Source organism: Stegodyphus dumicola, chromosome X1, assembly GCF_044657685.1.
Source record: "Stegodyphus dumicola isolate Sdum_Otavi_A_Nest chromosome X1, ASM4465768v1".
Lineage (NCBI taxonomy): Eukaryota > Metazoa > Arthropoda > Arachnida > Araneae > Eresidae > Stegodyphus > Stegodyphus dumicola.
This window is the reverse complement of record NC_140780.1, coordinates 99,699,120-99,724,036: the sequence shown is the minus strand read 5'-3', so window position 1 is coordinate 99,724,036 and position 24,917 is coordinate 99,699,120. Positions and strand designations below refer to the sequence as shown.

At 34.3% G+C, this 24,917-nt stretch overlaps 1 protein-coding gene across 7 annotated transcripts in view; it reads left to right on the top strand.

Moving 5' to 3' along the window:
* Positions 1-21,179, top strand: part of LOC118197302 (NADH dehydrogenase [ubiquinone] 1 alpha subcomplex assembly factor 2) — a 76,774-nt gene extending 55,595 nt beyond the window's left edge. For 3 of the 7 annotated variants that reach the window (XR_015038761.1, XM_085808536.1, XM_085808539.1), the window contains 2 exons: positions 20,911-20,950; positions 21,037-21,179. Coding sequence is in view for 4 of the 7 variants with exons in the window: in XM_085808536.1 (XP_085664662.1) it covers positions 20,911-20,950; positions 21,037-21,110 (114 nt within the window). In the remaining 3 variants the exon portion in view is untranslated. Of the gene's footprint in view, positions 1-5,860; positions 5,915-17,228; positions 17,287-20,910; positions 20,951-21,036 lie in introns of those variants that run through there. The other 4 variants (XM_085808540.1, XM_085808538.1, XM_085808537.1 and 1 more) reach the window with 4 other exon arrangements.
* The last annotated feature ends 3,738 nt before the right edge of the window (positions 21,180-24,917 follow it).

Below are 24,917 nucleotides of genomic sequence, written 5' to 3'. Positions count from 1 at the left end.
AGGAAATCGGCCAAAATATTCTAAGTCCAGAAATTAGTGTTTAATTTTCAAAATCAATATCTTTGTATCCATTGCACCCAGGAATTTCAAGAACTGGTATTTTTTCAAAATTCTTTAATCTTTTTACATCCATTTACTTTTATTTGCAATATCTTAGGATTTACTAAATTAAGCCTAACCATTTCTTGTTCTCGCTGAAAATATTGACCCAAATAAACATAACTCACTGATTGTTTTTCTAAATTCTGTATATTAATATTGGAGCTCCATAGTGTTCGTCCTTCCTGTTAAGAAGCTTAGGAATTACATAGTGTTTAATTCCATTGTTTTCATCTGCAGTTTCGACATTAGCTCTCTTCGTCAAATAACTTTTCAATAACTTTGAACACTACTCGACAAGCTCTTAAAATTTAGTTTTAAAGCTCCAATTGCGTGCTTTTGATGTGTTTTACATGAGAACTGATCTTTATGCACCCTGTATTTTACTTTTAATTACTTGCAATGTTTATTTAATCTCTTAATTACTGTATTAATTGCTGTATTTTTATGTTTTCTATTTGCACTTAAAAATCAACCAGTTTGATTGTATTTTGAGTAATTATTCTACTGCATGTTTTAATTACTGTAATTCCTTGTTACTGGGTGTGAAGGGGAACTTATTGTTACCAAATTTTATCATATGTATATTGGTATATTTGTTGTTATAGAGCAATAAGCAATATCTGTTTCACATTAAGTATTTGATAAAGTGTTACACTACCAGTGTGATAATTTGCAACTCTGAGAAAGTTCTTGGACAGTATGTCCTGTCAATCAGTGATTCCATGCATTCACAAAGTGACATAGGCGCTACTAATTTATTGACCTCTGATTTCCCTTACACAGAGAAAGTTGCTTTTTTGTGTGAGGATATTAGACAGGTAGCGGTCACCAACAGAAGTACTAAATATCTTTTACCTATGGTTCTTCACACCAGACTATTAGACTCCCTGGTTGCGTTGCAGATGCTGGCCTTAGAAGGTCCAGAATTTACAGCCAAGCCAACAAAGATAGACACAGGTGTTAATACATCAACAGTGCTTTGCTGTGAATTGGCTCATTCTCAGCCTCTACCGATAGCACAACAACCACCCGATTTACAGGCACCTCCACCTTTACCAACAGCTTCTCGACCAACTTTTGCAGAGATTATAAAGAAACATAAGAATCTAAGTCTATACATACGTCCCAAAGCAGACGTTACAAAGGCTGAGCTAAAGGCGCAGCTAAATGCTAAAGTACTGCTTTCCAAGCTACAGGCAGGTATAGAAAGAATTTCTAAGATCAACAAAGGAGATTTTGAGGTTGTCTGCAAATCCACTGATGATGTCAAAGTCCTCGAATAACAGCTTCAACAACAATATATCCCAGCAGAAGTCACCTGTCCATAGAAATGTAAGCCAAGATGCACCATCCATAACTTGCTGGAATCAACACAATCAGAAGTACTCGCAGAACTCAGCAGCATCACTGGAATGCCTAGCACCACCTTTAAACCCTTATTCCGATTACAAGAATGTTGTAAAGGCAAAATCAAGTGGATTTTTGAGTGTAAGCCAACAGGCTTTGCAGCCATCATGCAGCACAGAAAAATCTTCCTCGGCTGGCAGGCTTATAGAGTCTCAGAGCATATTGACCTCCAGCAATGTCTTAGATGCCAACAATATGGGCATAAGCAAGCTGACTGTAGGAGTAGAAAACAATATTGTTCGTACTGTACCGAAGAACATAGGATCTGTGATTGCACTGCCCAACGACCACAGTGTATCAACTGTGGTGAGGCCAACTCCCGCTATGACACCAAATACAGCTACTTCCATCTAGCCTATGCTCCAGAATGCCCACAATACCTGCGCAAGGTACAGTCAATCCAAGATAATACAGAATACTGCTAATCTGCCTCTACCACTACAAAGTAATGATTTATCAAATGTCATAAATAGAGATACAATATGCAGTACATTATCTATCAAATGTATACAAATCAATTTACAGCGAGTAAAAGCAGCAGTTGCTCAACTAGCACAATATGCAGCAGAATTTGGTGCTGACTTGATAATGGCTCAGGAACCTTACACGCGAAACGGAATTGCAGTGGGATTTCCATTGCAATGGACGATTTATCAACAAGGATATGTAGAACATCCTCCTAGGGCCATTATTATTAATTGCAACAAAAAATGGTCTCCAGCTATCATAGCAATCGAACGCAATAATGTTGCAATCATTACAGAAGCACAAGAAGCATCTTTACTGTTTATCTCACAATACTCTCCACCTTCTGCAGATATTTTGGCTACTACACAGTTTCTTACAGATACCCTGCAAAAGATTAAAATTCCTCTTAAAATAATTACAGGAGATTATAATGCCCATGACACGGTTTGGGAGTATGCTTCCACAAATGACAAAGGATGCCTTCTGGAGGATTTTCTGTCTGCTAATCATCTTGTTTTACATAAGACAGCAGACATGCCTCCGACATATGACAGAATCTATGCACAGGGCTGGCCTCATTTGATGGTCAGTTCAGCCTCAGCTGCACCATTAATATAAAATTGGAGGGTTAAGGATGAAATTAGCTTAAGCGACCATTGTTACATTACTTTCTCAATAGAGCAACCCACGACAATTAGTATTATCCATCGTTACAACCTACCTGGTAGGCGAAAACATGCTTTTACTACTAGGGTCAAGAATTTGATTGAAGGTATTGAACAACAGCTAACTCAAGCGAGCTCAAGAGAAGAATTGGAGAATTTCACAGTGACTCTACAAAAGTGCATTCAACAAGTGTGTGATGACATATTGCCACAGCAAAGTACTAAAAAACTGTCTGCGATCAATTGGTGGAGTAGTGAACTTCATATTCAGCAGAGGCAGTGTCGCGCATTATGTCGAAGATTAAAGACTCAGCGTAGACTAAACCTTCCAACACCCTCCCAATTTATCAACAGGCAAGAGCGAAGTACAAACGTTCAATTTTGCAGGCTAAAATAAATTCATGGCATGCATTTTGTACAGAGTTGCAAAACGTAGAATATTCATCATAAGATTATGACTGGAAAGCTCTGTAGGCCTGCTCAGTTACACATTCCTGCATGAATAAATGTTACTCAGGACTACGCAAGGGAAACATTAATACAGATCCTGGATTTCGTCTTCACGCAGGATGACCCAACCGAAGATTCTATGCAACAAGCAACTATACGTACAGAACAGATGTATACCACGTACCACCAGATAGGGATATTACATTAAAAGAACTAAAACATATATTAGCGCATTTGCCAAAAAAAAAGGCCCCAAATGGCATTGACTATGCCATCGTTAAAACAGTCGTTTTGGCCAAGCCAACAATCTTTTTTAGCTTTTTCAATAAATTACTAGCTACGGGTGCATTCCTGAAATCATTTAAAATTGGACAAGCGGTGTTGTTTTTGAAAAAGTATCGGAATCCAGCAGAACCCACATCTTTTTGACCAATCTGTTTACTTCCGGCTCTTGGTAAACTGTTTGAAAAAAATCCTTATATAACCAGACTACACTATTATCTACATGTTAATAAATCTCCTCATTCTTAGGCGATATGGATTTAGGCCAGGAACTTCCACTTTACATGCTTTGCATGATATGAGAGAGGCTATTATGGAAAACAAATATCACATTCACCATACAGCACTCGTCAGCTTAGACCTGAAGAGTGCGTCTGACAGCTTATGGTGGCCGGCAATCTTGCAAGCTGTAAGAAGTTCTGGCTGCCCAAGCAATATCTTCAATACTATAAATCATTATCTACAGGATCAAAGAATTATGATTATACATTCAGTGGGAATTATTGAAAATTCTCAGACAAGAGGATGCCCGCAGGGTTCCTGTGCAGTTCCTCAACTCTGGAATCTGATCTTCAATAAGCTACTCAACGCTTCCTGGCCTGCGCATACGAACATTTTTACATATGCTGATGATGCAGCCTTAGTTGTCAAAGGACATTCTTGTGACGAATTACAAAAGAACTGCAATGAGGCCTGTCAAATTTTCCAGCGAAATTGTAATGAACTAGTTAAGCAGAAAATAAGTCTCAAATTTTACTGGTAACTAAGAAGGGGAGCTCCTTGACAAGGAGACCACATATTGTACTCAATGGTCAGAGGTTCAAAATTGTAAAAGAATTAAAATATCTTTGTTGAAAAGTTGACATGGATTCCTCATGTTATCTCTATTAAAAAGCGAGCCCTGGCCATTGCCAAACAACTAAGACAATTTTATGGATACAAGTGAGGTTTAAACCACCACATTCAAAAGATCTTATACACAATGGTTGTAGAAAAGTTAATTTATGCTGCAGCAATTTGGGCTCTCCCTATGCAGGGGAGAAAAATCAAGCATCTCTCTACTATTCAGCACTTTTTTGCCTTAGGCATTACTCGGGCATATATTACTACTTCCACTGATGCAATAAATGTCCTGGCTGGTTTGCTCTCACTGCATATTAGATCTGAGGAGGAAGTAGCACAACAAATGTTAATACAGCTAGCTACACAAGCCAATAGCATTTGCCGAAGAAAATTTTACTTCAGAGGAATATGAAACCAAACTAACATCTGTCAGTATTCACCCTGCGGATTATGGTGTTGGCATTAGACTACATGTCCAGCCTACAGAGTACCGTAGCCCCTCCAGTACAGTAATTTATATGGATGGATCTAAGATTGGAGGAAATGTGGAGAGCACATTTGCTGTTATACAAGAAAATAGTATCATTGCACAATGGAAGGGCCATTTGGCTAACAATAACAGTGTCTTTCAAGGGGAAGCAGTAGCAATAGCGCAAGCTATTCGCTACTTGCTAACCCACCAAATTCTAAAGGCCACTATAAAATTAGCCTTTCAGCTATTTATGCGATTGGTAATCCAGAACACCAATCCAAAATCATTAGAAATATTCATCAAGATCTTAGAAAATATCAACATGACATCCACTTAGCTTGGATAAAGGCACATATGGGTGAATATGGAAACGAAGATGCAGATGCTCTCGCCAAGGAGGCCACTTTTAGAATTGCTGCTGAACAAACCTTGGCCACATTCACATTTGAAATCTGCACTACGTCTCAAAGCAATCAAGTAAGTGGCAAGAAGAATGGGATTATAGTACCACTGGTCGTCATACTTATTACCATCTTTCTTACGTTTCACAAGATAGATGCTGTGGTAATCCCTATCTGACATGCTATATTTCAGGGCATGGCCCTTTTCCTCTTTATTTTGAGAAATTTTTAAAATAAGCGATTCAAGTTTTTGCAGCTGTGGAGAGTTAAGCTGTCCGGAGCATTACCTTGAAAAATGCTCTCTCACAAAAGACTTACATATTAGATTTCCTTCACAAAATTGTCAAGCCTTTTGCAAATTTTTAATCAAGCAGCACTTGATTAATAAAATTAAGAAGGTTAAAGGTCTTGGAATAGACCTGTGCCAGGTTTAGCATTCATAGGCATAATGTATTGATGCAAAGTACATAATCTTTGTGGGAAACTCTGGTTTAATGCTACATTTATAGATTTTAGTGATACAGATTGATCTAATCAAATGTTCATTGTACTGTATCTCATGCAACCACCCCATGAAAAACAATATGTTTGCTTTGCTAATTAGTTGCCACAGTCTTAATATACCCCTTCAATAGTCACTCAGTACAAATTTTATCAAATTTTGTGTTTCTGAAATGTAAAAGTAAAATATTTCATAAGAAATTACTGTGCAAGTGTAGTGTATTATAGCAAATATGAGGGTACACCATTATTGGTTTTTGTTGTTCCAGCCTGCCTACGTTTGCATGAATGATACTTACGGCACATAATGTCTGAATTTGTAAGGCACATTAAGTATGTACTTTTTAATCATTCTCACGACTTGATTTTGTATTTGTATGACCCTATATTTCACATTCTGCTCCTAATATGCAAAATATTATATACAAAATAATTACTTGTAAAATATTGACTGATATAAGTGTATCTGCATTATTTTGTATGGCATATAATATATATATATATATATATATATATATATATATAGTGCATTAGTTTATAAAGGTTTTTATGTATGTATAATGTTATTTAATCATACATCTTAATTGATACATAATATAAAGCCTTTTGCATTTTAACTGTATATGCACCAGCATTATGTTTTAACCCGTTCACGACGGGCATCTCTGTTACCGAAGTGTTGTCTTGGGACGGCACGTTAACTGGATGTGTCATCTTGTGGGGACGGGCAATTCGCACTGCTAAGCCTAACTTTGGAAAAAAATTAGTATAAATTAAATTTTTCATCCAATTGTTCCAATTTTTGGTACGTTATGAGAAGAACATTCAGGTAGTTGTCAGAATTAATTTTAAAGCTTTATTATTGTATTTTCCTTAAAAATTTTATAAAATGCTCATTCTAGAATAATATAATTTCCCCCTTATCCCACAAATAAGTATATACAGTCAAAAGTCGTTAATTCGGACACCCATAATCCGGAATGATCTATAATCCGGACATCAAAGCTACAAACTTTCTGCGCATGCGTCGCATTGACGTAAGACCTTTACAGCTGCGAATTTGCACATGCGCAAAATACGTTTACGAATGTGCGTTTAATGTATAAGGGACGGGATAAGCTAAGCTAAAATTATCTAATTATCTATTTCAGTTAATGTTGCAGATTGCGTTGTTCCTTAATCTTCGAATTGGATCCGGCTTATTATTTTTTGCAGACTGTTAGAGCAGTTTTATAAAAGTAAGCTTGAACTTTCGATTATTTCAAATAGAATTTCCGATATATATTTACTAATATGTAAAGGATATACAAAGTGAAAGTATCTTTCAGAGTCCATTAAACAAAAAGTGGAATTGCTGCAAAAAATGGATAAAGGCATATCCTTTGTTTATCTAAACTTTAACGTTTGTTTATCTTTAACGCCGCAGAGCGCAATGAATTGGAAGTTGATCTGTCAACACTATCCTTATCTTAAGGGCAGATGTTTTTATTTTATTTGGCTTATAATTGCTTACTAAATGTGGTATTTCCTCTCGATGTACTCCGTCTTTGATATGATTGAAATCAAATGCCTCTTCATTATAATTCGCTTCCAATAGCGGAGAAAGTAACAGAGGTTATTGAAAACGAAAAAATTTCGATTGACAAATTAGTCGGTATTCTCGACATAGCAATTATAGGACTTGAGCAGCGGAACTTTGTAACTGAACAAGAAATTATGTCTGTTTATGGAATTAAAGAGAATGTATTATCACATAAAAAACGAAGCAACTTAAACAACTTACATTGAAAGAAATGTTTAATAAAGTAAACAAATGAATATTAAGCTCCTTTTTTTTTTTTTTTTTTTTTTTTTTTTTTTTGTAAATTTTGGTACCCTTTAGATCGTAATTGTTCTTTATTTCGTAAATTACGGTTTCATATTTTTAATTTTATAATTTCTGCATGCCATTTTACCAGATTTAAACTGATGATCTATAATCCGGAATCGCCGAAGTCCCGACGAGTCCGGATTAACGACTTTTGACTGTATAGAAAGTATCCAAACAATCGCAGATTTTATTTAACACAAAACTTAATTAAAAAACATTAAAACTGTCTTTCATAAAAATTAAACATGCAAGCAACGAAAAGGAAGCTATATTTTAAAAAAGAGACAGTGTATGATATTCTTTGCAACATGGGTGTACGCAAAGTCAAACGTTGCATATGTCACAGGAATAGAGTATCTGCTGCTATTTTGCTCAGCAAATTTGACTCATTTAGCATTTATGTATGTTGTTCTACAGTCAGATAGTGCTTTTGTTTTGCCATTAAAAAAAAAAAAAAAACTTTCACTAAGTGATACAAAATATTCGTCTCAATGCCAGAAAACTCGAGGAGTAATAAAAAAGTCTCTAATGATAGAACATCTACACTATAACAGGATTAAAAAAAATAAGAAAAATTAATAAATTAAATTTAAAAGTATTCCAGACCATCGAGAACATGTTCATTTGTTTATATAAAATGACGTACTAAGAGCCATTACCTTACTGAACGCTAACGAATTAGCATTTGTGTATATTCTACGTTCAGATACTGCTTTCGTTTGCCATTAAAAAAGTACATTTAGCTGATGATAAAAAATATTCATCTCAATGCCGGAAAAAACTAAGAGTAATAAAAAAAACTCTAATGATAGAACATCTATCCCACTATATCGCAAAAATAAAAATAAAAAGCACCTTAATGCAGGGAGAACACGTGCATTTGTTTATATGAAATGACTCAGTTAAAGAGACATTACATTGCTCAACAAACACCCACGAATCTCACTCTCATTCCAAAACTAAATACCAAAAATAAAATACATTGCATAGGAATGAAGGTAAACATATTTAACTTTCGATATATTTCACCGTAACAGACATACAGCTACATCTAGCGGCAATAAAAAATATCAATTAAATGTTTCATCTAAAAAGTCGAATGTGGTACACCCGGCCATAGAGTGAATTAAATGGCGATTCAAATATGACACACCCGGCTGTGAGGTAATGTTTGCTGCTGATGCAAATATGACACGCCCGTACTGAACGGGTTAATAATCCTGTTTGATTATATACTGTATCATGTATATATAGGATATTGTATGGTTTATTTATATAGTATGATATTGTAAGTAATGTATGATCTAAATTGATACCAGTATTTAGCCTTCTGTATCTAACTGCATACACACTAGTCTTCTGTTTTAATTATCCTGTTAGAGTATTTTTGGTATTATGCATCTGCAGGATTTTGTATGGATTGTGTATTACTTTTACTAATGTAATATTCTATATCATGTGTATATGTTATGCATCTATTTATGTATTAAAATTCTGTAAGTATTGTTTACGCAGGAGTCTCCAGATATTGGTCTGAACTAGTACAGTTTTGCAAAATGTAAACAAGTACAATTTTAATTCAGAAGTCAAACAACAAAAATCAGCGTTATATTTTCAAAATTTTCACAGGACTAGTTTCGATGGTTTTACCGAACCACCATCCTCAGCTGCAAAACCGCAAATGAACAAGATAGGAAATAGTGATTAGATAAGATAAGAAAGCCTGGGCAAAAATAAACAAGTGGCACCATCTGTTGGTGAAACCAGAACTAAAACATAATTTCTTTAAAGGCCAAAGTGCTATCAGGCTTTCTTATCTAATCACTATTTCCTATCTTGTTCATTTGCGATTTTGCAGCTGAGGATGGTGGTTCGGTAAAACCATCGAAACTAGTCCTGTGAAAATTTTGAAAATATAACGCTGATTTTTGTTGTTTGACTTCTGAATTAGTATTTATTCGGCGTGTTATTGTGTCTTAATTGATATATAGTACATAGCCTTCTGCATTTAATTGGATATGCATTAGTTTTATGTTTTAATTATCTTGTTTGAAAAATTTCTGTATCATGCATCTGCAGGATTTTATAATATCATGTATTACTTTCTCTAATGCACTATTCGACAATAATACTCTGCATAACATTGTATATCTGCAGGATTTTGTTTAATTGGTATAATTCCTGTAACTGTATGGTTCTGTATTTTAGTTTATGCAACTTATCTGTAGAATATATCTATATATCAGTGTGGTTTATTGTGTACTCAGTATAAGGTGTATATGTTATGTATTTATTTATATAGTAAGATTTCGTAAGTATTGTAGTGTGTAATTTATTTGTAATAACATAGGAGTCTTTAATTCATGGTCTGAACTAGTACAGTATTGCACAATGTATACCAGTATTATATTATTTAATCATAGATTTTAATTGATGCTTAGTACTTAGCCTTCTGTATTTTCACTGTATAGGCAGTAGTCTTATGCTCTAATTATCCTGTTTGAGTATTTTCTGTATCGTGCATCTGTAGGATTTCGTATGCCATCATTACTATCTCTAATTTAATATACTGCATAACGTGTATAATATGGCCTTCTGTATTTAATTACATATGCACTAGTTCTATGTTTTAATTTTTCTGTTTGAATAATCTCTGTGTCATAAATCTGCAGGATTTTGTATCGTATCGTGTATTATTTTCTTTTTGTAACGTCAATAATATTCTGCATCAAATTGTATATCTGCATGATTTTGTTTTGTCGGTATAATACCTGTTTGTAAGATTTGTATAGTATGAATTTATTTATGCATTTACATGACTCTATGCAAATCATAAGATCCTGTATTATTAACTAAGTTTATACATATGAACTTTAGTATGCATCATGTAATATATACTTTCATATGTATAACGAGCAATTGTAACATACTGCTTAGCATAATTGCATTGTGCAGGTATTTGGCTGTGTTTTATCTTTTAAACTTATGCATAGCATACTTTGTATTTTACTAGTAATTTCATCAACTTTTGGCAATGTTTTAATTCTTCAGTTTGCAGTGCAATATGTAGTATCATATTTTTCACTCACGCATAGTGTTTTTGTATGTACAAGTAATATCTTTTAATTTATGCATAGTATACTTTGAATTTTACTCGTAATATCTTCCATTTTCTTTTTGTATTTTATTTTGCATTTTGATTTGAATGCGAAAACAGTTGTAACAAAAATACTCATGACATAAACAATTTCATGTGTATTTACGTCCTTGTTTGGCCATGTTCAGTTTTTGTTGATATCAATAAATACTGGGCCTAGGCAGTTGGCTGAGTGCGCAACTCTGAGAGCATTTGGTCAGTATGATTGCCAGTCGGATGGTATGGGCATCCTGTGCAAGGCCCTCATGTGGTCCCACTGGTCTCTGGATAAGGCTGGTGCAATTACCAATTAACCATAACAGTAAAGGAATGGTGCCCACGTCGTCTGTCGCTTGTAACAGCATTTCTGCTATCTGCACGAAATCTTTTATAAAGGTTCTATAGTAAGAACACATGCCTAAAAATAAGGCGAGTTTTTCACTGTATTGGGCAGAGTGTAATTATTTATAGCAATAACTTTTTAGTCTTCTGTTTGTACTCTCCATTTTGAAATCATATAGCCAGACAACCAAGTTTTGCCGCGAATTTCCGCTTACTAGCATTTATTTTTAAGCCTGCGTCTCTTAGTAATGCGAAAACTTCATTTAAATCTTTTGTGTTGCTCAATACTTTCGCTAGTGATGATTATGTCATCCAGATATATAAATGTAGATTTTCCGAGGACAAGTCTTAATATGATATCCATAATATGTTGAAAAGTTGCCATCGCTCCACATAAGCCGAAAGGCATCCTAAGAAAAGCATAAGTGCCTGATTTTGTGATGAATGCTGGCACATACTCGGGTTTCATTGCTATCTGAAAATATCCTGAGATGAGGTCTATCATGCTCATGTATTTGGTTGATTTAATGTTATGTATAATTTCCTCAATTTTAGATGGGGTAAATGGGTACTTAGTTAAACTATTTAATTTCCTGTAATCAATCGCTAGTCTCCATGCTTTAAAATTTGAGGGAGGCAGGTTGTTCTTTTTTCTGCAAAGCATAACTGGGCTAGCATATGGGCTGCTTATAGGTTTGATAATTTTATTTATGTGCATGTGCTGAATGTGTTCTCCTATAATCTTTTCTTTAATGCAGTTGTATCGATATGGCCTGGTTTCCACAGGCTCTTCACTTTTTAAACTAATGTCATGATGTACAATCTGGGTGAGGCTTGATGTTTCAGAAAATGTTCTTACTAATTCTTCCAATTTTTTTCTGTCTTCGGTTCACACATGTGAAAGATTTACGTCGGGCGGCTTTACAGCTTCCACGGCCATTGGTTCGATATACAGTTGTAGAGTTTCTTCCTGAAAATTAATTTGGGCTTCCGCTGTCTTTAGAAGTTGGCACCTAAAATTACTGTAGCTTGTAAATTGCATGCAACAATAAATAGAGATTTTTGAACCTCTTTCTTTATCTCCTCATTAAACATTGCTTTACTTATACATGCACAATATGTTTGCCCTGCGCTGCAATAACTTTTGTGTTTTTAACTTTAAAAAACCTGTAACTTTTTTAATTGTTTCAAAAACAAATTTCCGAAATGAAATTTGCTTACACCTCAGTGTCCACTAAGGTCAGTGTAGGCACTTTATTTGGTCGAATCTGTATAACAGGTAAGGACAAATTTTTTATTATTATCGTGTTAAATTTTACTTTCGAGGGATATTTTTCCGAATGGGGTGAGTCTACCCTCCTTTCAGACCCTTTCCTAGTATAACTCCTTCTTTACTGCCCCTTTTTTAGAATCTTGCAGCCTTTCTTCTTATCTTGAAATTTAATCTCAGCATTAACTCGCTTTGTTTGCCACTCTGAATACGGCCTAGAAAACTGTCCGTTTGATCTCTGGCCAAAACTTCTTGTACGCGTACTTTCTACAATTTCACCGCCAACTCAAACAAATCTTCTAATGTGCTGGGGTTTCTCACTTCAATGTAATCCTGGACTTGCGGCAGTAGTCGAGGCAAAATAATTTGAACTATCTCTGCATCATGCCTTTTCCCATACAACAAATTTGCAACTTGAACCTCGCATAAAATGAATTCTGTTAGTTCTTCGACTTTAAATTGGTATTGCTCTGTCTTTGACCACGGGGAACAGAGGAGCTTTAAAACTTTCAAATGTATATCTGAGGCTGCCTATTTCCCCCTGACAAAATTTCCTGATTCCTTTAAACCTACTTAATACCTGACCTCGTAAGATGGACGTCGCTATAGTTATCTTTTGAACTTCAGGGAGGAGATACAATAAAAAATTGTTGTCCAAATGTTCTAGGAAGCTGGTGACCAACGTTCTTCCATTGAATGTCACTGCGGGTTTCATGGAGGCCCACAGTGTTTCAACAAGGTAGCCAAAAACCTTCCATGATATTACCAAGAGCTGTTTGAGTTTGTGATGTCAGTAGGGGTAGCTCAACTGCTGCGTCGTTATCAGCCATGGGTTCGGAAGTTGGGCATCACTTATAAAATCTGTCTCTTCTTTTCCACATAAGCTAAACTAGATCCTACAAATGAACCTGGCAAATTCTCACACAGGTGTGAAATAAATACTAGCACAGAAGAAGGGTGAAAATAGCCCTTAATTATTACCAACTAATAACAGAAAGGCATGTACTTCGTGCTTTACAATAACACCAACTTGCGGTGGAATTTAAATGTTATAACATTAAACAATTCAAGCACATTAAGTTATATCTAACTTAGGTTGACTCAACAAAACCTAACAGGCATGAAAATTATTCGAAATAACCAAGAGGTGTATTAGCGTAACAGCAAGATCAGCAAATAAACATGCACTGGTTGGCAAAAACATGCTCTGAATAAACTCCAAGATTTACCCGTTTAAATACTCGCTTCATTTAACTTTAAATTTATCCTGGCAAAGAAATGCAAGGGTAAGTTGAGGAGTTTTGGAAAGAACACAAATTTGAATAAAAGGTTAGTAAACTAAAGGAAACCCTACAAGATTAAGCAGATAAACACATTGTAGCATTTTTATTTTAAAAAGCAGTAAAGAACTTGTAAGGTCTTGTTTAGTTCTTTAACCAGTTATTTTATTGTTACGAATTTTTAACACATACGGCTAATTTTAGTCAAATTATATATGTGAAATTGTAATATTTTCTATATAATATGACATGAAAATCTAGAGGGAGGGCACTTTGTCAGAAAAATAAGAATACGGAGGCAAGTGTATTTAACATTGAGTAAATGGCTGTCTCACTAAATTAGCAGGATATCGCTAAGCTGGCACCGGTTGCCAAATTTGGCAAGAAATTGCTAAATTTGGTGACATTTTGGTCCGGTCGCTGTATCTCCGTAATAGTTATTGTAATTGAACAAATGTAATTGGTTACTATATAATTGTAACCATAGCTGGCTCTCATATGCCTTCCAGTCATTTCAGCAAGTACTAGAAATAGCTCGGCGGCCGGGTGAAAACTTTTTAAGGCCGGAGAGACCATCTGCCTTCAGTTTTGTTGTAGTTGTAGTTGTTAGCTGAGCACGATTTTGGAGAGCTTTGCATTTTCTTGTGTTTAATGTTCCTAGTAGTTTGAAGTGTAACTACTGATTGTGCTCCGTGTAAGTGTGAACAGCTGTACCAGTATTTCTGTGGAAAGTTCGAGAACTCTGAAGTGTTTCTTTTGATAAAATAAATTTTATTAACATATCATCGGACCTGTGTGCATTCAATCTGTTACGAACCTGTATGCGCACAACATTATATTAATTTGCTTTCCTATCATCCTTATTTTCTATTTTCCTGCTAGAATGTAAATTTCTAGCTCTCATAATATTCAAATGAGGTAGAAAGGAGATAGTATTTAAAGGAAGGTTTCAGAGGTTAGAATTACAGCATGTTCTGCCTGCTAGCATTTAAAAAAAAGATTTTAGAGGGTAGAATCAGAGCGTGTTCTGCCTGCTGAAGATCACGTTACTAATGTTGATTCTCTTGGGAGTAGTATTTTGCAGCTTTGTATTATTCTCACCATTAACCCGTTCCGGCACGCTACCTTTTAAAGTTGGAGTTTTGATTTAAAAAAAAAAGGTAGGCAGTCTAATTAGGCCTAGAGGAGTACACAAGTAAAATTTTGTGAAGATAGCATGTAGTTTAATTATGTGGGTGTGCCCAAAGTGGGCAGACTGATTGAATAGAGCTTAGAAAAGAGTGCTGAAACTAGTATTGTTGTCAATGAACTGACCGATGAGATGCGGAGAAACAAAGAATACTCTCAGCTGTCCTAGATTATCGGTGAGCCTGGTCTGGGCACACCTAGGGTTCGCCATTTGATTTTAGGCAAGATTTCAAGGTAAAAATTTAAAACTAATAAATATAGAATAAGATTAGCATACAGCCAAAAAAATAACATAGAAATTTCTTTTCAAACAATTCCTTTTATACCCTAAAAAAAATCTGGAAGATTTCTTTGAAAAATGAGGGTCTTAGAAAACTAAACATTGCTAAAATATATGGACTGGTTTGTGTTGAGCTGCCATCTACTATATATAAAGAAGGTTCAGAGTAACCTATAGTAACCTCTAATTCCTTTTTCATTCAATTTCTCTGTGCGTACAGAAGGAAATTCACACTGGACACACTGTGCCGCAAAGGGTTAAGTTTGTGATGCCAACTATAGTTCGAAGCTAACTTCCGCATTACTTTACTTGTGTAGCCATTAAGCTAAATTACCTTTTACTTAGTCAATTTCAGTACCTCTGACTTAAGCCATAAATGCTGGCTTCTGTAAGCATGAGTAGTGCCTTCTGTTAATTTTTATTTTAATTAAATGAAAGGGTCCTTTACACCCTCTTCCTGTCTCTGAGGTATTTTTCATGACCTAGTGATAATTCACGTAAGTCTCAAGATACCTTGTACCTTTTATGTTACCCTAGAACATGAGATGTTGTAAACTTTTTGAGCAAAATGGCGTGCATTCACGTTACCTATGGGATAAAATATGAAAACTTCCATGCAGTCACCCTATTCATCGTCATTTGAACCCACTTGGAACTAGCTGTGTTCAGCAGTTTTTTACGCTCGACCGCCTGTGGCCTTTCAATCTAGAAGCTGATGTAATTCAATTCAATTGGTTAATTGCATAAATGATCTAAAACAGACTGCTGCACTCATGTGAAAAATTAAGAGAATTTGCTCATTATGACGAATTTCTAAAAAGTTAATGGATAGATTATAAGGAAATTTGTTATGAATATACATTTATAGCAGAGAAAGCAATGTACTGTTCAAATGTGACTTTATGTATGTATGATTATCAGTAAAGCTCACAGTGCAGGGATGCCCGAAATCTGCGTTGTGATATTCAACTGCAAATGAGTCTGGTATTGTCCCCTCTTACAGCCAGACAGATCGTGCAGCGTGACAGCATACTGGACTGGAGGCAGTTGAGGATTCCCTGCAGCAGTCGATCCTACTCCTGCAGCAAGGCAGTTTCCCACTGTGGGATGGATCTCGGAAGATGAAATTGCCCTCCCAAAAGTATCTAAGACATGCTTTATAGGGTTTAGGTCAGGAGATCTGGCTGGCCAATACATGCAGCGAACATCCTCACTTTCCTGGTAATTGTTGACTGACTGAGCCCTGTGTAGACAAGCATTCTCGTTCATTCTCATTAACCGAAACCTAGGATGCACCTGATAAGTTAAACAACAAGCCTTTAAGATCTCTGTGTACCTCGTGGCAGCCAGGGACAGGGTTCGTACGGTCCTTAAGAGTCCTTAAAAGTCCTTAATTTTTTTGGAATCGATTTTTGGTCCTTAAAAGTCCTTAATTTTGTCCAAGATCAGTAGAAGGTCCTTAAATTTAATCATCTGAAATTTCTGTCTGTTTTTACGACTGCCATTTTGAATGTGAATTAGCATTTTAGAGGAATATTTTTGGCGATTCACTGACGTATATGGTTATCTTTTCAATGGAATCATGGGTATTAATTTGTTTCTATTTCTAATATAAATGATGGTATACTCGAGTTTCTAAGCAAGAAGTGAAACATAAGCATTTCGAAATTCATTGTTTGTAATAAAGAGCTCTTAAACAATTTTCGCTTTTGGGGATGTGAATTCTTTTATTAAATGGTTCTAAATTTGGCAATTTTAAGATCAGTTTCTATAGAAAATTTTTAATTCCGAAATCTGAGAGTTTTTCGACGATTTTTTTAAAACATCATAATTTTGATAGATTTTATGTGTAATATATTGGAATTATATTAAAAAATAACATTAAAATAAAGCATTTTTATTTTTCGCTGTCATATTATAAAGTTTTATTTTGGCAACTTATTATACAATATTTTGTATCTGAAAAATAAACAAGGTATAATGCTATAAAGCCTAATTTATGAAACATCTCTTAGCAAAAACAAAATTAACTATGTAATTAATTAGAAATATCTTGTTTTTAAGTTTTTCATAGTAAGCATATTTCCCATGTAGTTGTCTCAGAATATTCAAAATTCTCAGAATATGCATCAGTTTTCTCTGTAAAATTAATTTTGCACTTTTTCCCTCCCCCTTTTTTTTTTTTTTTTTTTTTTTTCCAAAATATTTCTGGCTTTTTGCTGTTACAGAATTGGTTGGGATAATTTTTCTGTAGTATTTTTGACATTGCAGCTTGGAAAATTTAGAAAGATTTGAAGGCAAGATTTATAGACCCACGATTCTAGAAGATTCGATAAATATGTGACAAAATGAAAAATGTCTCCATGGTATCAACGCGTAATGGATGTATTTTACAGAAAGTTTCCAACGAATTTCTTACTTTTTGGAGAACATCTGGAAGAACAATAAAGACATAATATTAGAATGTTTTTCTTAATATGTTTATCTTCCCTTTATTTTCTCTACTTTTCACTAGACACAAGCATGGAAAATATCAAGAATGCTTCTAATCTTATCACTTGGGCAGGCATTATAGAAAGGGTTTTTTTTTTCTTTTTATTAATAAAGAAATTGAAAACTTACAATTTAAAAGATCCATCTAATATGTCTTAATGCATAATACACAGAGCTGGCACTAAGCATTTTCCCATCTGATGCAATCTCTGTGGATCCTAAATTCAACTGCATAGTGCCTTTCTAAATTCTGCTTCCAATGCCTGTCTAAATTCTAAAAGTTTTGCCATTTCTAGATTTTGTTGTTTTGTGTGTCACTAAATTCTAAAAATTCTGCCACACCAGCTCTGTAACTGGCCTTTACAATATATATTTCATATTTCTTCTGAAATCCATATTACTAAAGAAATTAAATTAGTCACTTTTTCTATACATTCTAAATGCATTTGGTGTTTTTTTAGAAAAACAGAATCAGAAATCCTTAATTAAATCCAAAAATTCTAAAATGAAAAGGAAACATGCTGAAGAAAGAAAGTGAATACATAAAGAAATTATTCTTCAAAGATATGTGCAGTTATTATTATGTAAATTACACAGTTGTTTATGATTTCAGCCTTTACTATAATTTTCCATTTCTGTTTCCTCATATGATAGAATTACTGAGCCAGATTAAATTAAAATTAAGTTGTATAATCTTTGACCACTAGTCCACATTTTTAGTTTGAATTTGACTGTTTTTGTTTAATTACATCACCATGAGATGTAATTGAAGCATCAGAACATGCCTTTATGTTTGTTCTAAGCTCTTTTTAATTAAGAGGCTTATTTAAACCTTTGTCTGATATTGTAGTTACTTTCAGACATAGTGATAATTTGCTTCACGTCTATCGGGGGGTTTTGGACTATTTAATTTTTACCAGATCAAATAAACCCTCATAGGTACATTGTGAAGAGGTTGACAAGTTAAGAAATAAAGCACGCAGAAACTAGCAAGAGCATTGGTTTGCATATTGAGACAAATCTCTAATTGTTAGAAAAGATACTTAAATAGAGAAGGAAATCGATATGAATGAGAAAAAATGTCTGCGAAGGCTTCAAATTAAAATTATGGATGAATATTTTGTTGGGTGTTATTGTTACAAAACATAAATGTTTTGTAGCTTTCAATGCGTAATTATTCGAATATCCTTTAAGAATCAGTGTCGTAAATTACATGCATTTTAAACTGTGAATTTTTATCAGATTTTGATTTTAATAGGCCTTTTTTAACAAATACTGTTAAAAAATTTAATAGTGGCCATGTAAATCCATAATGACTAAGGTTAACTATTTACCTAATTTAATTATTTATAACTAACTGCTTACATCTCTACATATTAAAGCGAGTTATTGCCTTTCATTAATAATCACTGTGATCGCAAGATAAAACACAAAAATGTAGAAATTCAAGTATAACTTATTCTTTGCATCTAGTGAGACTTAAAATAATGCAAAACAACTTATCATCCCTGGTGCTTTAATGGCTTATTGGAACCTGAAAGTATATTAACTGGGTTACAACCCCTGCAACTCTACACAAAGCTATGACACTAACTGCATCAAAGAGAGCCTGACTAGCTTTCAACACTTGCCAACCGTGCCTACATCAGACCTTTCAGGTTTGTTCTAATCAGCAGGTCTCTCTCTAGACAAGCAGCAGCGGTGATAACATTCAGTCTTTTGTTATGAATGATGCTGATTATGATCTTGCTTCTCATTTTAACCTATGCCATTTGACATAAAATCTACCTGCTATTTACTAAACCTCCAGACCAGTGGTTCTCAACCTTTTGACTAACATGTACCATCTAAACAAAAATTGAAAACCTTTAGTACCACTACTACCACTTACTGTTTTGAAATAAATAGCTCAAAATACTTTGCTTGTTTGTGTACCACCTATTTTTTTTTTTTTTTTTTTTTTTTTTTTTTTTGCGTACCACCGGTTGAGAACCTCTCCTCTAGACTGACCAAGTATGTGACAAAATGAGGCATAAAAAATCAACATAAAGCTAACTTTTAGTAAAACGTAAATGTCACATATCTTCTTTCAAATATGTCAAACCCATTATAAATGTAAAATATTTAATGCTACTTGGTAAACTGCATGGAGTTTTATTTTATTCTCAAACTTATTACTAATTATGTTCCTTAATTCATATTTAGTAATAATGCATACTACTTAGGGATCTATTTTATTTTTAGGATGATATTACAAAGGTGAAATTCAGGCATAGAATAATATTTTTAATTAAATTTATTCAGTTCCCATTTGCTCATAGGTCCTTAATTTTTTTTCATTAATGGTCCTTAAAAGGCCTTAATTTCCGTGTGCAAAAATGTGTACGAACCCTGAGGGAGCCTTTCTGAAATACATGTAGGCGTATGCTGCCAGCCAACATAATACCTCCCCAAACCATTATACCTCCACAACAATAATGAGCCCTGATGAATGAGAGATGGTATCATGTTCTAGGCTGTCTCCAGATACATGTACACAAAAATGAGTGTCCAGTCTGAATCTAGACTCATCTGTAAAAAGCAAGGTACTTCACTGAAATCTGGCCAAGTCCCATGTTGGCTGCACGATGCTAAATGTGCTCTCATGTGTGCTGCAGTGAATGGGATGCAAAGAGTGTGTCTTCTGTCATACAGTCCTATCTCATAAAGCCTTTGGGAAACTGTAGACTGTGAAACTTGGGTTCCAATGACTGCATACAGCTTACCTGGGAGTATCAATATTAAGAGCCGACAATATAAATCCATCTTTTCCTAGGCAAACAGCAGTGGTAAGATTAAAAAATTTTAAGAATCGATTCGCTAAAAAATAAATAGTTTAATAAGCTAAAAACTAAACTCAGTGGTGTAACAGCCCTAGTGGGCCATTGCCTGCAGTGCCCCGAAATATGCTTTCTTGACCGTGGGCTCCAGGGTGCGTAAGCATATGCCCTGAACAAGTGGTCAGCTTGTCGCAGGACACCCCCTTCCCAGTGTTTGGTCCCCAAGCGAACTTGGTACTCATTTCATCGACCCAAAGGATGAAAGGCTGAGTCGGCTTTGCCCAGCCCGGGGATTGAACCCCCGACCTGTGGTGCTGCTGCGCAATGTGCTAGCCACTGCGCCACCGGGCCTTAAATAGTTTAATAAGAGGGAAATAAATTAACTACCAACAGTGAATAAATGTTAACATTAATTGTTAATAGCCAATTCGGCAAACTAAAAGCTGAATATCATTGCATTAGAAAGCTCAAGTTATGGACTGCATGTGTAATGTAAATGGGATACATGCCAGTGTACAGAATCAAAAGTGATAGAAAATGTGTAACGTGCATGTATTTACAAAATTCTATTACATGCAAAATGTGTTAACATGTGTGTTCTTTAATATACTCATTTTTAATAAATAACTTAATTCCTCTAGGATAACATTCAGGTTGAAAATAGGAAGCATAACATTAAAGGTATGTTATAAATATTTTCTTATCAGTTTCTTCAACGATGCTGAATATATGTTCAATGTTTCTACACTTCGTATTTCGTTAATTAGGTTATCCAGAATTAGAAGAACTTGAGAAAGATGCTGGAGAGAGCTTTGATCCTGAAAAGTACAAATTTAAATAGAAATTCGTTGTGTAAAACCTGTGTATTTATTGTGATTTAATATTTATTATAATAAATGTGAAAACAATACTGCAGTAATCTGATTTTTTTTTTTTTTTTTTTAGTGTGTGTGTGTGTGTACTTTCTTGAAATTATTTTCAGTTTTAAACATAATTTTTAGTATTATAGTATATATTTCATCGTAAATTAAAAAAAAAATTAAATATTAGAGTGGGGAAAATAAAAATATGAAAAAAGGAATAAATGAATAACTTAACTCCTGAATTTCTCTCGACCTTTCATTTCTTAAAATTTAATTATTCAAATGTGACTTTTCTTCCAAAAGCAACAGGTCTAGCGATTGAAGTAATTCATGTTTCATATAATAGAGCAACAGACACTGAAAAAATATATATTAATTTAAATCTCAGAACCAAAAATGTGAACCAGTTTCCCTCAAAAATTCAATGAATGCACCTCTACCCTCAGGCATATAGCCCGTCTGTGTGTTGCTAAATTCTAATAACCATATAAATGAAATGGTAGGATATTTAATTCCAAAGACGTACAGCTGACGAACAAAACAGTTCCTAGTTATATTGCATAAATAAGAATGAATCAAAATGCTTTTAAATACTTTTTTAAAGTTCACATCACATTTTTGAAAGTTCACACTGCCTTAGATGAATGGCAATTTTTTTTTCATAATTTATGCATCTAATAGCTATTCTTATTACAAGGTTAAAGTGTACGTAACAGTTTTATACCGATTTAATAAAATGTAGGAAGTAACTGAATTTAATGAAGGGAAAATTTTTTTAAGCTTCACTTCATTCAAAATGCTCAGCCCATTCATGTTTTATAATAATAATAATTAAATGATCCGATTTCTAACCTAATTCACTGCATTGCACTGATCCATTACTAACATAATTCCCTGTACTGCACTGATCCATTACTAACATAATTAATTCCCTGTATTGCACTGATCCATTACTAACATAATTCCCTGTATTGCACTGATCGTTCAGATTCCGTTTCATTTGCTAAAATATTATTAGCTTCAAAATTGCTTTATAAAACAGTTTCCGACGTCTTTTTCATCGCACTGGCTTACACTGGCAAATTATTAAACAAATAAAATAGATGAAAATTGAATTTTACTTTACAAAGGAGACATAATAATTGGAAAATGATGAGAAAAACGTTATTGTTTCGATGCGAAATTTTTCCATTTAAACATCAGATTAAAGGCCCGTCTACACGAAGCGATTTTTTAGGCCGACTTTCTCGTAGAGCAACAATTTTAAGGATCTGCGCATGCGCCAAAAATCGGTCATGTTCTCTGCCGCGATTTCAGAACTGGTGTTCACTGCTCACTAGCGTACGATAAAATCGGGGTCTCTATATAAAATAAAATCGGAGTCAATAAGATTGCTTTGAGTGATCACGTGTTTTTCTCCTCATTTGGAAAAATAAACATGGCTGCATTTCGTTGGAGCGAAACTCAACTAATAGATTTCTATAGAGAAAATGTTGTGTTGTGGGATACGAGTAATGTAAATTTTAAAAATAAAAAATTAAGGGATTCTCTTATTTTGATAAGATTTGTCTTCCCCATTACTTTATATAGTCAAATATTTTCTAATTCCGGGTGAAAATGATTTTAACTCCCCCAAGAAAAGTTCCAAAAACTATTAATGATGCCATGTCATGGGTACTAGATGAAAATATTCAGAAACTACTTGAAACTGTGGTCGCACTTATTGAAAAAATTCAAAAAGCAAAATCTCCAGTTGAGAATAAAGCAGCGCAGAGACTCAATTGACTTGGCCCCAAAATGGGAGTTAATCATAGCTTTTCCGACAGCTCCTACACGAGCGATCATAGCCTAGTGGTAAAGAGCAGATTAGGTTTTTTTTTTTTTCCGTACGTCGAGATCGTGGGTTCGATCCCCCACCTTAATTTTGGACTTTCTGCGCCTGGAAGAACTTTTTAATTTAGTTTCTCCATCACTAAATTCGAACTGCATGACTTAAAAGTCACGTTTTATTTTTTCGCCTACGGGTGGGGTGTTTATTGAATTTTAACGTCTTTCTTTTTATTTTTCGAATGGCCGTTGGCATATGTTTTACATCTACTGGTCAAAAGTCACAGACTCAGTTCTGTGTTAATTGAATTTTGCGAAAGCGAATTACAGCCCAATTTAATTCAATATCGCTAAATTGTATTCGCTGATTAACTGATAGAGTCATATAATCATAGTTTCCAGACTGTATTAGTTTTTTTAATGTTCAATAAATATACTACTTAAGACTTTGCACCTTTATGATATTTCTTATTTAAAATTTTTGCACTGAAATTACACTGTTGCTTTGTAATGTAGTAATCTTTATTAATACTTTTTACTCATATTGGTTTGATATTCGTGACATTATTATCTATTTATTCATTAATAAAGGTTTTGATTTAAAGCACAGTAGTTACTTATTTTTTCTGAAACATGGTTTTATTATTTCAAGATTTAAATGCACAAATAGGAGTGCCAGAAAGTGAAATTTAAAAATAAATAAATGAACTAAAAAAGGAGTAATCTATGTACTCAATACACAAAAGAGAAGCTTTTTTTTTAAAAAAAAATTTCCTGCAAACTAAATTTAGCAAAAAATCAAAATCACGCGGCATCATCCGTAAATACTTTCCGAATTGTACTGTGTCTTCAATACGCAACTCCCGGAGCTGGGAATTCTGAAGGCACTATGAATTTCTCGTCGTTTGACCCAATTTCTGGTCCAAACGCATTTTTTCCCCCTTCTGTAGCAGTAGCTAAGTTCAAAGTTGTAGCTGTATCTATAGTAGCAATTTAAGATAGTCATCCATTATTTTGACTATTTGACAATACCGTAAGCTTTGTTTAGAAATCGTAGACAGTGTGACGCTGTAGAGGGCGGGAACACTTCCTTTCATAGTGATTGGCTGAGTGAATTCCTGTACTAACGAGAAAATCGTTCCATGTGGACAGGCGAGCTATCTCAGATATTGTCGGCCGAGAAAATCGCTACGTGTAGACGGGCCTTCATCTTTTCTTTGTCTCTAAGCGTCACTCCACTCTGCTTGAGTGTCAGTAGGCCTCTTTTGCTTTAAAATTTTTCCAGTGTGATTTGTTGCTGCCTACGTTTTAAAATATTCCTAAATTGAGACATGGCATTTTATCGCTGAAAATGTGTATGTTGTAGTTTGCTTTTGCTTTCTCAGCGTGATATCTTTATGTGAAAACGTGCCCAAATTTCGTGTATCAGAGAACATGGGTGATTTTTCTTTCTTCTGAAGACATAATTTAATAAACCCGAATAAAAACTTTCTTCTGAACACATTTTTTCCACATTCGCCCTTTGTTGCTGCTGCTGAAGTTGTTATGATTCTTTCCTGTTGAACTCATTTTTATGGTTCTTTAATAACTTCTCCTTGTCTTCATTGTTAACCTCCTAACCCACAGTTTTGTTTAGAGACACAATGGATCATAGATAACAAAAAGAGGTCCCTGCCTGTAACCTAATTTAGCCATAATTTCTTCTAGGTTGTAGTCTTGGTTCTTTAAATCACTTTGGTACTTCATGAATGATTTTTTATTTAAGAAATTTCATCTATTTCTTATGAATAGTATTAAATGGTTTCATTTGACAAAATGATTTTAAGCTGAAAACATATTTACCCTGTATTTTTTTAACTCAAAATTTTCTTTAAAAAATTTAACAATTAAAATATTTGTCTCTTGCAGCTTTCAATGTCTTTACCCCAATTTTTGTATTGTGTTTATTAGAATATTTT